Below are 12,586 nucleotides of genomic sequence, written 5' to 3' on the forward strand. Positions count from 1 at the left end.
CATGCTTTTTTTAAAAAACAAAACAAAACATTTTAACCATTTTAAATTGTATAATTCAGTGGCATTAAATACATTGTGTTGTGCAACCATCATCACTATCCATTTCCAGAACTTTGTCATCACCCCAAACAGAAACTCTGGTCCATTAAACACTAACTTCCCTTTTCCCCATATCCCTAACTCCCTGCTAACATCTACGATACTGTACTTCTATGAATTTGCTATTCTAGGTACTTCATATCAGTGAAATCATACTATGTGTCTGGCTTGTTTCACTTAGCATGTTTTTAAGGTTCATCCATATTGTAGCATGTATCAAAATTTCTTTCCTTTTTGTAATTCAATAATATTCCATTATATGTACAGAGTGAGACAAAAGTAGGCTTACAGTTGTTTGTATGGAAAATAATACAATAATTAGTAAGTAATAATACAAGAATAAAGTGTGTTTCACATACAACTGTAAACCTCTTTTTGTCATACCCAGCACAGAGGGGCCTTGACTTACGAGTTTAATTCATTCCAAGACCGAGCTCGTTAAGGAGCTCGTTAACTCAAATTACTCTATCAACTCAATGCAAAAAATCGGCCAAGAGACAGCTGGTATCTCAAAAAACTCGTTAGTCGGAATACTCGTAAGTCAAGGCCCCACTGTATATGCCACCTTTTATTACCCATTCATCTATTGATCATTTGTTGTTTCCACCTGTTGGCTCTTGTACTGCTATTATGGACGTTGGTGTACAAATACCTGTTTGAATCCCTGCTTTCTTTTGAGTGCATATCCAGAAGTGGAATTGCTGGATTCTATGGCAATTCTGTTTTGAGGAACTGCCAAAACTTTTCCATAGTGGTTGCACTGCTTTACATTCTCAGCAGCAATGTACAAGGTTCCAATGTTTCCTTGTCAACATGTTAATTTTTTGTTTGTTTTGAATAGCCATCCTAGTAAGTGTGAAGTAACACCTCATTGTGGTTCAGGTTTTAGTTTTCTCACCGACTGCAAATTTGTGAGCCATCTTTAATAGTATGGGTAGTTTTAGTTTTGGTCCTAGTGGCCCTTGTTTTTTGACCCCCTTCTATCTAAATTTATATCAGAGATTCTCAACCAGAGGCAATTTTCACTCCCAGTCCCTCCCTACCAAGGACATGCAGCAATGACTGGAGGAAGACACTTGCAGTTGTCATACGCAAGGAGGGGATGCTACTGTCATTCAGTGTGTAGATGCCAAGGATGCTGCTAACCATCCTACAATGTACAGGACGGTCACTTGCAGTAATTTGGCCCCAAATGTCAATAGTGCCAAGGTGGAGAAAGCCTGGACTATCACTATCTTGTAATATTTCATGTACCTTTATAAAGTACCTTAAATCCTTTTGGGAATAAGGCAGGATATATAGTATACTACGGCTTCTAAGTGATATTAACATTGTGATAAAAATGCAGAAGCCATAAATTTCTTATAATAGCATCTATATGTATATTCTAATTATAGCTATTTGAATACATTTATTGAATTAGTTGCTAATCTATATAATAAAAGCCTAAGTGGCCATTACAGCAGAACGACCAGTCACTATGATCACACTGACCACTGGGGGCAGATGCTCAAGGCAGGAGCTGCCCCCTGATGGTCAGTGCACTCCCACAGGGGGAGCACTGCTCAGCCAGAAGTCAGGCTCACGGCTGGTGAGTGCAGCAGCAGTGGCAGGAGCCTCTCCCGCCTCCGCGGCAGCGCTAAGGAGCAGTGAGCAGAGCAGGAGCAGCGAGCTGAGTGGTAAGGAGCAGCAAGCAGGTGGGTGGTAAGGAGCGAGGGGTCTTGGACTGTGAGGGCGCAGGCCGAACTGAGGAAAACCCCCCCCCCACTCCATCACATGAATTTTGTGCACTGAGCCTCTAGTTATTTTAACTAAAATACAATGAGATGAAACTATTGCCATTAATATTTTTTAAAAAAATTAGTATGTTCCTGAAGGAAATAGCAAATCTAGATATCTGGCCTTTGATTACATTGAAAAATATCACATACCAGCCTCTCTGTCTGGCACTAATCACACATGGGGGACCAGGTGGATATGGTCCCTGTACCCATGGGGCACAAACCTCACTAATGAGTATCTGATGTTGGGCCAAGCAGTTTTAGTGTTTTGCATCTCACTGTTTTTTTCAGAACTGCAATTTCTGTCATTTAAATCACATATGTCCATGTCTTTAAGTTAATTACCTGGAGATTTTTCATTTTCTTTCTGAGCTGCCTCATTACCTTGCTTATTCATGGTGTTTGATGGATTCCTCCTCTGACTAGACATCAATGTATGAGTGGTACTTCTCTATAGACTTTTTATTGTTTTGATGCATCTTCCCTTTTGAGTTGAATAGCTTAAGGAAACAAGAATTCTTATAAAATGAAAAACTTTAATTGTTTAAAGCAAAGGCACAAGTAAACATTTCAGGTTATCATACAATGTTACAATAAGAAATTTCAATGGTAAAATAAAATACATTATTATTTTGCATATCTATAGTGTAATGCATTACTCTAGCTGCTAGAGTCTAGCATAATGTATTATTCTGGCATCTCTTCTTTGGAGTGAAAAGGGGACAGGTAGATCAATGGATATGATATAAAAACTTAGATTATAAATAGCATACACTCCACACTTTTAATTTCAATAGAATGAATTAAAATTAATTTAAAAATGTACTGTTTTGTTAATGATAGAGCAACAAGAACTTTCTTGCCAAAGCTCATTGTTTTCATAAAAGTAAATCATTGATTTCTGAAGTGTTAGCTGTCAACATCTGGTAGTATAACCATCAAGCTGGCCATAAAAGGGCTTTACCAAAATACAATTCATCTACTTTTCTTATTTAAATCTGAAAATTATAGTGCATTATGTAAAAGATAAAGGATGAGGAGCCAAATAATTTCTTATGTCATAAATAATAAACTTTAAAAGGTCTACACCTTGTTTTCAATCAAAGGCACTATCTGGAGAGTAACAAGTTGCATCATGAGCCAAGAAAAAGTTGTTTTTTTCTTTCAAAATAGCCAGCCAGTTACTTGGAATTTGATGTCTCAATTTGTCATCAAATACTGAGTGACTGATATTTATCAATAAAAAGGGTAGATGTGGTATAAAGTTACATCTTTGACTTCTTTTTCCAGGATGAAAAATATACCACTAATTTTTAAAAGAGTGGTTGAAGTATTTTCTTGACCTAAAAGTTCTGTTTCATCACCTCAATGCAATTTCCACTATATTTAGGTCATTTGTAAGCCTCTACCCTTAGTCTTTCAACCCAGGGTGGCAATGATGCCAGGAAGGTGACTAGCCCAAGGGAGTAAGTGTGTGTTATTTTAATTTATTATGAGTTTTAAAAATTTATTTCATTCACTCCCCCCATGTCCCAATATTCCTCAATTCTGTTTAACTGAGTAACATTTAAATGACAAAATAATTAAAATCTATCAAGAAAACATTGTCAATGTCTCAAAGACTTAATTTGAATAAAATGGAATCAAATCAGAACGTAGTATACTATTGCATCCTAAAGGTCAGGGAGATTTTAAACTCTTCTAAGGAGTATTTGAATCAAAGATCTTGAATGAGAAGATTTTTTTCTTGTTTTTCATTGTCCAAATTACAAGAGTATCAATCAATTAAGGTTTACTTCCCGTGATTCTTTTAATACCTAATTCCAAATCAGGAAAAGTACTTAAGAAATTCTCTAAGAATATCTTTCAAGGTTTAGAATTCAAACATGATTACAGAAAGATGTTCTTTCTTTTAAAGTCAGATGATAACATTGACTCAATGAAGCATACCTTAAAGGTCCATCATACATACTTTAAAGAACAGTGCTGGGATTTTGGAATCCTTTCTTTCTCCATTTCCAAAGACATAGCTATCCGTCCAAATCTGTCTATGGTGTCACAGACTTCATGATATAAAATAGCCGGCACACGTTTCACTTTGAATGAACAGTTTTGAATACAAGATCCACCAGGAAATTTTAGGTTTCCAAACTATTAACAGCAAAAGCAAATGGTCTGATCCTCTATTAAGACAAACTGAAGAAGCAAGCAAACATTTTAGAGTATCTAAATCAAGGGTCAGCAAACTTTTCTCTAAAGAGCCAGACAGTAGATAGTTTAGGCTACTCAGCTTTGCCACTGTAACATAAAAGGAGCCATAGACAGGATATAATGCATAGCTATGGGTATCCAATAAAAACTTACTTATCAATATTGAAATCTGAATTTTATGATTTTCATGTAACAAAATATCCTTTTCATTTTTTTCTTCGACTATTTGAAAACGTAAAAAAGCTTTCCGCTTGAGGTCATGTAAAGGCAGGCAGCTGGCTGGCTGGAATTGGCTCGTGGGTGCAATTGCTGACCTCTGGTCTAGATCATTCGGATTTCTTGATGTGGGTGTCAAAGCAATCATGAGGCCATGAATCATCTCATTTCACTTGAACATCAACAGCCTCTAGGCTGACAGTAATGAACCCCAAAGCACCAGTCAGGCAATTCTAGTAGAGTAGTATCTATACTCAAAAGCTGTGAAGTGTGATTTAAACTTATTTAAAATCACACTAATTATCAGAAAAGCAGGGAATTGAGAAATTCATTAGCTGAACCTTTTCAAACACTTTGGCGTCAGAGAGATCTGCATTAAAATCTTGGTCTGCTACTTACCATGTGACCACAGGTTAAGTCATTTAAGCACTAGAATTTAGCCTGGTGCTACGGACACAGCAGGCATGTTCTCAATCTCGTTTCTCAAGCAAATAGCTAACACAGGGCTTTCTGGAGAAGCCTAATCCATGGAGATGCGTAAGACTTAATTCCTGGTGTTAGACAGAAAACTAGTTTTGTCTCTTCTACTCCATTCTGTAATATGTATTTTTTTTCTGCAAGCAACATATTGTGCAAAATTGTATCTCTATACTAAGTCCAACCTTCCCATCTTATCCTCCAAGGCTATTTTTTTCATAGGATGCTGATGAAAACGAGAGTAGGAAGCATCCAGTGAACATATTCTTGTCTTTCCATAGTGTAAGTGTAATTTGGGTGTTTCCTCCAATTTATCAATGATAGATACTCAGTTTCCTAGGAAAAAATAGCCTAGATGATAAAAAAAGGGAAGAATTGGTAGAAAATAATTCTTATGGCTTTATCTATAGATTAGTAATTAAAGAATCTGAAGATAATGATTTGTAGATATTATTGTCCGGTATCTTGGACTTCAATCCATTGCTTAATTTATATTAAGTAGAATATTAGCACTAAGTAATGTGTGCTATAACTTATTTAATCATGGACAATTTATTAGTTTCATACATGTGAAGTTAAAAGGTCTTACCAATAGTGTTTTTGAGCAAGCATCAGTTATCAATCTGCTAGTGTTGAATGCTAAGCAAAGTACTAAAACTATTAAAATATTAGTGTTTGGTTTTATTTTCAATTTCCTTTTAACTTTGTATTTACAGAAGTCCTGTTAGAATGCTGAAGGCAGTCACTTTGCAACATGTACATTCTCCATATAAAATGATGTTCAATGTTGGGTGATGCAGATTTATAAATTATGTACAAAAAACAATATATTTGTAGTTAACTTACTGCGCTGGATAATAAGCAATATATGGAAGTATATGATATGCACATAAAAATTAGAAATTCAAACGGAACTTAAAACTCTCAAGACAGTTAACCCTTAATTTGTATTTAAAACATTATATGGGAAAAAGACACTGTGTTTGGGAACTTTCAGTGGTCTACTAATAAAGCAGTAATTTCAATTGGGGGGAAAAATTCCCCCAAACACAAAGCATAAGATAAATCTGATGTGTGTCTTAGTCAAATGTTTGTAGACAGCTGCCCTGAAAACAAATTGATAAACAAATATACAATTTGTTTACTAAGCATAAAATATTGCACAAGAGCAGCTTTGTCTGAAGAAAATTAAATTTTCCATAGTTCAGAACTTCAAAATGGTTTCCACATATAGACATAATTACATTTTCTACACAAGAAACATTAAGATTCAGTAATACTGCTAGAACCTTATTTTTCACATTAACCATAGTCCAGTCTACTTTATGGCAATGGTCAGTCAGTGGTGACGGTTTGGCAAAGATCAAAAGGCAGATAAGATTGAAAAATATATATATGTACATATGAAACAGATGTGTCCCCAAAAACCCTTAATCATATAACTGATCCTTTAAAAAAATCCAGTCTAGTTCACAGTGATGGTCAGACAGTGGTTGAGTACGATTCTCTCTTTCTTGGGGGCTGTTCCTTTTGATCCACTTGATTGCCCTCTCTGGTCTCCATCACACTGTCTTCTGTTTCGCTTTCACTACCATCTGCCACAGTGGGGTCTAAAGACATCGCGCCAGACTTTCTGTGCAAAGGAAAACCAATGCCACTCTCCCGCAAGGAATTCTCTATGAGATCTTCATCAGAGGAATGGGATGAGTCATCATCTCCTATTAAGTGGTTGACAATGTGGATTCCATCAAAAGGGGGTTGGCCCAAGAAGCCCCTCTGGCCTTTGAGGCATCTGAGCTGTCAAAACAAAATCCAAGTTAATACAGTCACCTGTGGAAAATACATACACACCTCACCAAGAAAGCAAACATTTCATGTTTAAGGAAGATGAAATATTGATTTCCTCCTATTTATAGATAGAATAGTAACTACCAATTTTTGAGCAACTCCTATGTGTTATGTAGTCGGCACATAATGTGTTATGTTAATTGAATAATCACAATGGTCATTATGGTAGATTTTATTACCCTCATTTCAGAGATTAGGAAACAGAGACTCAGGTAGAGCAAGTTGCTGAGGACACATAGCTAATAGTGAAGTTTAGAATCAGATTGAACTTTCATTTTACTAGAGGTAATACAATGAACCCCATATGCCCATCACCTAATACAACTAACACAACATCAATAATCTAATTACAGTATACCTCACCAGTCCCTGGATTATTTTGAGGTAGAGCTTAGATATCCTATCAGTTCACCTTTAAATATTTCAGAAGATATGGACTTAAAGGCCATACTCCAAATTATCTCACTGTCTTTTAAGAGCATGTCTCCTTAATTCAGTGAATCATGAAAATAATTTACAAATCATTAAAATTTGCTTTAATGTCCTGTTACAATATCCTAAGAACTACCACACCACTATCACTCTGTTAGAGCGGGAATGCTTCCTCCCACTAAGTTGCTTTCTTCTGGGGGGTGGGTGGGGGGTGGGGTGGGGGGGGAGGGGAATGCCAGTAGTGTGTGTGTAACGTTTCTGCTTTCTTTCCCGTCCTCCTTCCCGGGAGGAGCAACTTCCCTCACCATCACCATCAAGTAGGGGAGAGCAACTGCACGTTTTGCTCAGCTCCTTCTCTTTCCATCTTTGAGAACCAGGTGGTTTCTCTATTCCTGGAGTTTTATAGGGTGTGACCCTCAAGGAGGAAGGGTTGTGGAGATCAAATGCTACATTTTACTGGTGGGCAAGTCTGACTAATTCTAGAGTTCATATTGAAAAACCCACTGTCACAAATCTAAACCACATCCTCCAAACCCAGCTTTACCAGAATTTAAGGTTATTTCTTTTCATCATCTGTCAATCCTTTGCCTAAGTTCCTTCACATTCCCACCCACCTCCATGGATACTACTACTTGCACTACCATATAATTAAGACATTAGCCCTGTCTTCAAGAGTTTATGCTTTAAATGTAAAATTTAATTTTGATATTGTCAAGTGTTAAAAAATGCAAAAACAACAATAAAGAAACAACTAACTACCAAAATGTGCTTTGATTATCAAGAATTTTGCTGAAATACACTGCATTCTCCTACCCTTATCATTACTGTCAATCTTCAATTTTGTTTCTCAGGGACAAATTCCTGGTCACTTACTATCTTTCAAATCTTGAGATAAAAGCAATGTGAAATACTCAGGAAATATTACATACACTTTCAAAACTAACGGTTCCGAGAGTAAAGACATTACACGTAAGCTTTGCCATAACACCTCCCAGCTTTCCCTACAGACTTCCAGGAAGATGTGAGGAAACCCAACACCTCCCTGCTGGTACGTGACCACAGGACACAAGAGGGTGCTGGGACCCGGTACAATGATGTCTGTGGCAAACTTTCACCCATAAAGAAATGCACGTGCCCTCGGCGGAGAGAACAAAATGATCGGGAGGTACATGTAACCAAAATAACACCTTTCTCCTTGCAGGGCAGGAGGGGTGCAGACTTGAAAGACAGAGAGCACCACAAAGCCTCCCATGGTTGTGCTACCCACTGCATTACAACGGCCGCATCCATGTTCTGATGCAACATCCTATCACCATATTGCAACACATGATTTATGGCTCCAAGTGTTAAATTAAGTCAGTTAATCTCTTCCTTTCTCTCTTTTCCCCAGGCCCTTCTGAAGAGATAATATGGAACACGTGATTCCTTCTTCCTGGCTGCTACAGAGGAGGAGCACAGCAGGGGAACCACAACTTCCCTACTGTTTGGAAAGTTGTAGCTTTCCACTGCTCTAGCAAAACTTACAATTAAAACACTGCAGTATATCAGATGTTAATAAGCCATCTCGAATATTACATAAAACTATACGTTGAGGGTCATTTCCTCAATGTCAAAGGAGATGCAATTAATGCTGCTTTTTTTTTGAGAACTGCTAATATAAAATAGCAAAGGCATAGAGGAATTGTTTTGGTGGGCAAGAGAAAAGGTTAAGGGAAGAGACTATTTGGTAAAACTTAGTTATCCCCTGGGCCTAGGAGGAAAGTGGACACGGGCAAGGAATTACAGGTACTAAGTGCCCAGATGTGACCTGGACTCCAGGTGGGGATGTCCTCCGGGACCCCTCCTCCTGTGAACTGGGACTTGACTGGAAGAACACCAGCGCTGGGCCCTCTACAGTACAAAGTCTTGGTTGCCTAGCTCTCAGAGCTGCACTGCTTATCCTTATTACTATTCTTTTAGGAACTAATTATATTTAAACAATACAAAAAACAATATACTTAATCTTCTCAGCCCCACCCAACCCCCCAAAACTTTCAGGAACATTATTGGTAACAAACTTAGATCAGCATATCTCCAAATATGGCCCACTGGCCATCTGCATCAGGATAACAGAGGATGCCTATTAAACATGTAGAATCGTTTCCCAGATCTAAGGAATGGAAACTGGAGAGTGAAATCCCGGAGCCTACATTTTTAACAAGCATCTCAGGAGATTCTGATATCCTTAGTTTGAGAATCATTGTGGTAGATCCTCTATTCCAACCAAATGGGGCCGAGTCACAGAAGACTTACCTGAAATGGAACTCTTAATTACTCAGGACAAAAATGCAGCTGAACTGTGGACATCTCCTGTGTGTGTGTCTGGTATATACAAATGGACACCACCTTTCAGCAGCATAACTAAGCTAGGCCACCTCCACCATCCAGAAAGCAGCAGTCAGTTTAAACATTTTTCCCTGAAACTTTCTCCTGGTAGGGTCCAGGAATGTGTATGTTCAACAAAACTGAACTGTTCTGCCCAGTCATTATGGCTCAGGGATTGAGTGTTGACCTACGAACCAGGAGGTCACAGTTCGATTCCTGGCCAGGGCATGTGCCCGGGTTGCAGGCTCGATTCCCAAAGGGGGGTGTGTGTGCAGGAGGCAGCCTATCAATGATTCTCTCTCATCATTGATGTTTCTATCTCTCTCCCTCTCCCTTCCTCTCTGAAATAAAAAGAAGAACAGGATACTCTAAAAAAGATCTTAAAAAACAAACAAATGAAAAGAGATCTTAGACATACATTTCTCTGTCATGAAAGACATGAGCTTTGAGATTGAAAAGGCCTGTGAAGTACCTGGGCACAAAGAAAAGAACAAAGCATCCAGCCCCAAACAAAAACATGTTTTATATAAAATTTAAGAATCAAAATGATATCAGACTTCTCAACTATAGAGCAGTGCCTTTAAAATTCTGAGAAAAAAATTCTAATCTACATTTAATTATCTTTAAAATTTTTAATGCTCACTCAAACTATCAATTAAGTATGAGGCTAAAATATGAGTTAAAAGCTGCAATGACTTAACCTGACCCCTCAAAGAAAACCCTTTTCTGGGTGAATCACAAGAACCAAAAATCAAATAAAACTTTTTTACAGTTTATCTCCCATAAATCTTTTTTTTTTCCCCCAGAAAGAGGGATTTGCTACACCAAATTGAAGTACATTAAGAAAGAAAAAGACATTTTTTTTAATCCAGGAAAAAGGAAGACCAATACAAAAGTGAAGTCAAAGGAATCCCTATGATGCCGAAAAAGCTCCCAAGATGACAACTATGCAGGAGGCCTGGAGGCACCTCATCCTCACTGAGGTAGCCTGGAGCAGGTCAGAGAAAAGATTTCTTCAACAAGGAGAAATTAATAGTACAAATAAACTGTTTGAACAGAAGAGAAGAACACATAACAGGGGCTTTACATGGTACTAGAGGACAATTACACATAAGAAAACACACCCTAAGAAAAAAATGAAAAAACTAAGACAATCATTTGAATAAAAGTATCATGTAAAATAATCACATTAAGACATTGTTTCCATACAACTGAATGCTATTTGGCAATAAAAAGGACTAAAGTATGGATACCTGGATGAACCTCAAAAACATTAAGATAAGTCAAAGAAGCCAGATATGTAAGATGACATGTTGCATGATCCCATTTATCTTTTATTATTATTTTTTTTTGCATGATTCCATTTATATGAAACGTCCAGAATAGGCAAGTCTATAGAGACAGAAAGTAGATCAGTGGATGCCTAGGAGTAGGGGAGAAGGGAGAAAGGAAGTGACTGAAAATGGGCATGAGGTTTCTTTCTGGGGTGACAGAAATATTCCAAAATTGTAAATTTTATCTCAATAAAACTAAAGTCAGAAAAAACAAATTACCCCCCTCCCCAAACCCACATTATTTTCCAAACTTTCCTCACAAGACCATCTTGGAAACCTGTAAAAATAAGACTTCCCAGGTATCTCGGTCTCCATTCCAGAGGAGAGGCCTGAGGAGTTGCAATATTAAGCATCTGTGTGCTTGTGGTTCCACTGTGAATTGATATAGACTTAAGGATGTAAATGTAAACTAATGATGTCGATCCTGAATACTAATATAACCAAAGTCATTATATAGAAATATTTCATTTTATTGTGCTTTGCCTTACTCCACTGACAAATATTGCATTTTTTTACAAATCAAAGGTCTGTGGCAACTTCACATTGAGCAAATCTATGGGCACCATTTTTCCAGCAGCATTTGCTCATTTTGTGTGTCTGCATCACATTTTGGTAATTCTCACAATACCTCAAACTTTTTCATTATAGTCATGTGCTGCAACTATGTACTGCGTATAAAAGGTGATCCCGTAAGATGGAGCTGAAAAATTCCTATCTCTAGTGATGTTGTAGTCATTGTAACACTGGAGTACAATATAACATTTATGTTTGTGGTAATGCTGGTGTACAGTGTTTATAAAATTTACAGCAGTGTAAGGTCTTAGCCCTTCACATCCACTCACGGTTCACTCACTGACTCATCCAGAGCAACTTCCAGTCCAGCAAACTCCACTCATGGTAAGTGCCCTATACAGGTGTACATTTTTTATCTTTTATACTGTATTTTACTATATTTTTTCTGTTTTAAGATATGTTTAGAAACATAAATGCTTACCTTGTGTTACAATTGCCTACAGTATTCAGGGCAGTAACATGCTGTACAGGTTTGTAGCCTAGGAGCAATAGGCCATATTATATAGCCTAGGAGTGTAGTAGGCTATACCATCTAGGGTTGAGTAAGTGCACTCTATGATGTTTGCACAATGACAAAAATGCCTAATGACACATTTCTCAGAAGGTATCTCCATTGCTAAGCAACACAGGACTGTATTATATGCTATGGTGATCTGTGATCAGTAATCTTTGATGTTACAATTGTAATTGTTTTGGGGAGCCATGAACCATGCCCACAACTCCACCAAGTGGTCATGTCCTGCCCGCGCCCCCCCCCCCCCCCCCCCCCCCACACACACACCAGCTCCTCATCTCTCTCCCTCTCCTCAGGCCTCCTTAATCCAAGAGACACAACAATATTGAAATGAGGTCAATTAATAACCCTACAATGGCCTCTGAGTATTCAAGCAAAAGGATAGGTACATGGCTCTCTAACTGGAAAGCTAGAAATGCTTAAGCTTAGTGAAGAAGACATATTGGAAGCCAACACAGGCCATACAATTAGCAAAGTTGTGAATGCAAAGGAAAAGTTCTTGAAGGAAATTAAAAGTGCTACTCCAGTGAATACATGGATAAGAAAGTGAAACAGCTTTATTGCTGATATGGAGAAAGTTTTAGTGGTCTGGATTAAAGATCAAATCAGCCACAACATTCCCTTAACCCAAAGCCTAATCCAGGGCAAAGCCTAACTCTCTTCAATTCTATGAAGGCTGAGAGAGGTGAGGAAGCTAGCAGAGGTTACTTCAGGAGGTTTAAGGAAAGAAGCCATCT

The 12,586-nt window shown here is 37.8% G+C and overlaps 1 protein-coding gene across 6 annotated transcripts in view; it reads right to left on the reverse strand.

The window, feature by feature from the left end:
* Positions 1–4,316: 4,316 nt before the first annotated feature.
* EVI5 (ecotropic viral integration site 5) overlaps positions 4,317–12,586 on the reverse strand; it is a 203,346-nt gene continuing 195,076 nt past the window's right edge. For 5 of the 6 annotated variants that reach the window (XM_070405596.1, XM_070405595.1, XM_070405594.1 and 2 more), the window contains one exon: positions 4,317–6,581. In XM_070405596.1, coding sequence (XP_070261697.1) covers positions 6,267–6,581 — 315 coding nt within the window. In that variant the 3' untranslated portion in view covers positions 4,317–6,266. The remainder of the gene's footprint in view (positions 6,582–12,586) is intronic. The other variant, XM_070405597.1, reaches the window with a different exon arrangement.

Source organism: Myotis yumanensis, unplaced genomic scaffold, assembly GCF_028538775.1.
Source record: "Myotis yumanensis isolate MYYU_CA2020_CCGP unplaced genomic scaffold, mMyoYum1.0.hap1 SCAF_2, whole genome shotgun sequence".
Classification (NCBI taxonomy): Eukaryota; Metazoa; Chordata; class Mammalia; order Chiroptera; family Vespertilionidae; genus Myotis; species Myotis yumanensis.